Raw genomic sequence first — 1,832 nt, 5'->3', positions numbered from 1 at the left:
AATACTTTTGCAGCAAAGAGCCCATCGGCACACCATTAATATGGTTCAAAATCTGCCAGTGCACAGTTCAGTAGTTTGCACATCTTTCTAACAGGAGATTGGAAAAGAATTTAAGAACAGTTACTACAACCCATTGCAGTGTTACTTCAGATTTCAAATCTCTTCAACTTTAGAGAAGAAATATAATACATACCTATATATAAGTATATAAATCTATGCTACGATAGCTCACAGATTTAGCCAAAGTAGCAAACACAAAATAAGGCAAATGTACAAATGAAAATTAATTACCTTTCAAAAAAAGACTTTGCCTCACTCTCATGTTGATTGTAGACCAATTCCAAATACATGTGCACAAAGAGAGGATAAAAGAGCTGAGACAATTCCGCCCGATGACAGTCCAGGGAACACTCGATGAAGTGTTTCAATCCACTGTAGTACTCCTCGTACAGCGTCGGGTCCCCTTGCTGGTTGTAGGCCGACAACACCGCGCTCACATCCGGCTGATCCTCCACAACCACGGCGCCTCCGACTGCAAAAGCACCAGCCAACAACAAGAGCTGCTCAGACAGTCTGGAAGAGCCAGCAAACAAACAGTGGCCACAACCCCCTGGTCAGGTGAGTAAAACACATCCTGTGCGTGTTCAGCACCAAGTCTAAACAATACAGGTGAGAGTTGGTCCAGCAGCCAATTCTCCCAGCACCTCCAGCAGCTTTTTGGACTTTCCCTGCCAACAGCTGCTTGTAGGTAGGCACTTAGTGCCTAATTCAGACAGGATTTTAAGTGTAAAGGAAGAACCCAGTAACATCAAGAGAATTTTACTGATAGGGCTAGAAACTCTTAAACAAGGAGAAGAATGTAAGACACACCCACCATAATTATTTTGCTTCCAGTAAACAAGTAAGTTAAGTAGACTAAGTGAACAATTCACCAAGACCACCACACAACCATCACAGAGCAGGGACACTTAACACTCTGACAGTTCTGTTCTACACAGCAGTTGTTACGCACTTCCATTGCTTTGTCTTTTATATAAAACAATCATATCTGGTGATGTCAGGAACAAGCTGACTTTATGCTGTACACTGACTGGAAGTCACACTAGCAGTTCTTGAAATTTCATTCTTCTGTAAAGCTGCCTCACAGAACACCTTGATTAACAACACTTAGAATTGAACTATCCAATGGACATCTCAAGTACTCAGAAACTAGAAAAAGAAATGCAGAAAGCCTCATCTACAAATATCCCATGACTATTTCACCAAAACGCAGCCTGTACATCAGACCTCTGTTCTCAAACCTGCGGCCAGACCCGGGACAATCCCCACTAACTACAATGGAAAGCGCCTATTCCTGCTACTCTGTTAGTTGTGATGGGACACAAAGACAAGCGGGAGCACTTTTTACTTCACAGTGCTCCCTGCAAATACGAGAGACACCCTGTCCTTGGTCCCTTGCTCCAGGATATCCAGCTTTCCTTCCTCAATTTCTCCTTCTTCATCTTCATCATCCAAAGGCACATCAAACTCTGGTTCTTTAAGTAAGCCGAAAAAAACCTACAAGCCAATATTGACTTGTATGGGGATTGTATGGGGAAATGACACAGCCAAGGACCTCCCGGAAGACCGGGGTAGACTCTCGGTGGCACCGAGGACCTGACAACCAACCGACCCTTGTGGCCCAGCATCACGGAGAGCCCCCGAGGCTGCGAGCAGCACACGGGCTCCCCACTTCCCGGGGTTCACGCCGAGAGGCGGGCCCGACCCCGCAGTCCCCGCGGGTCTCCCCTTTCCCCGGCGGCACGGCGGCAACCGCGGCCACCCCGGGGCTG

General features: G+C 46.5%; 1 protein-coding gene across 1 annotated transcript in view; it reads right to left on the bottom strand.

Annotated features, from left to right (window-relative positions):
- Positions 1-1,832, bottom strand: part of TAF5 (TATA-box binding protein associated factor 5) — an 11,338-nt gene that overhangs the window by 8,155 nt on the left and 1,351 nt on the right. Inside the window, exons 2-3 of the mRNA XM_017725881.1 lie at positions 1,789-1,829; positions 292-532 (exon numbers count right to left, since the gene is read on the bottom strand). Of these exons, the coding sequence (XP_017581370.1) occupies positions 292-532; positions 1,789-1,829 (282 nt within the window). The remainder of the gene's footprint in view (positions 1-291; positions 533-1,788; positions 1,830-1,832) is intronic.

Source organism: Corvus brachyrhynchos, unplaced genomic scaffold, assembly GCF_000691975.1.
Source record: "Corvus brachyrhynchos isolate BGI_N302 unplaced genomic scaffold, ASM69197v1 scaffold61, whole genome shotgun sequence".
In the NCBI taxonomy this organism is placed as follows: domain Eukaryota; kingdom Metazoa; phylum Chordata; class Aves; order Passeriformes; family Corvidae; genus Corvus; species Corvus brachyrhynchos.
Note: the sequence above shows the minus strand (reverse complement) of the source record. Positions and strands in the feature narration are given on the sequence as shown.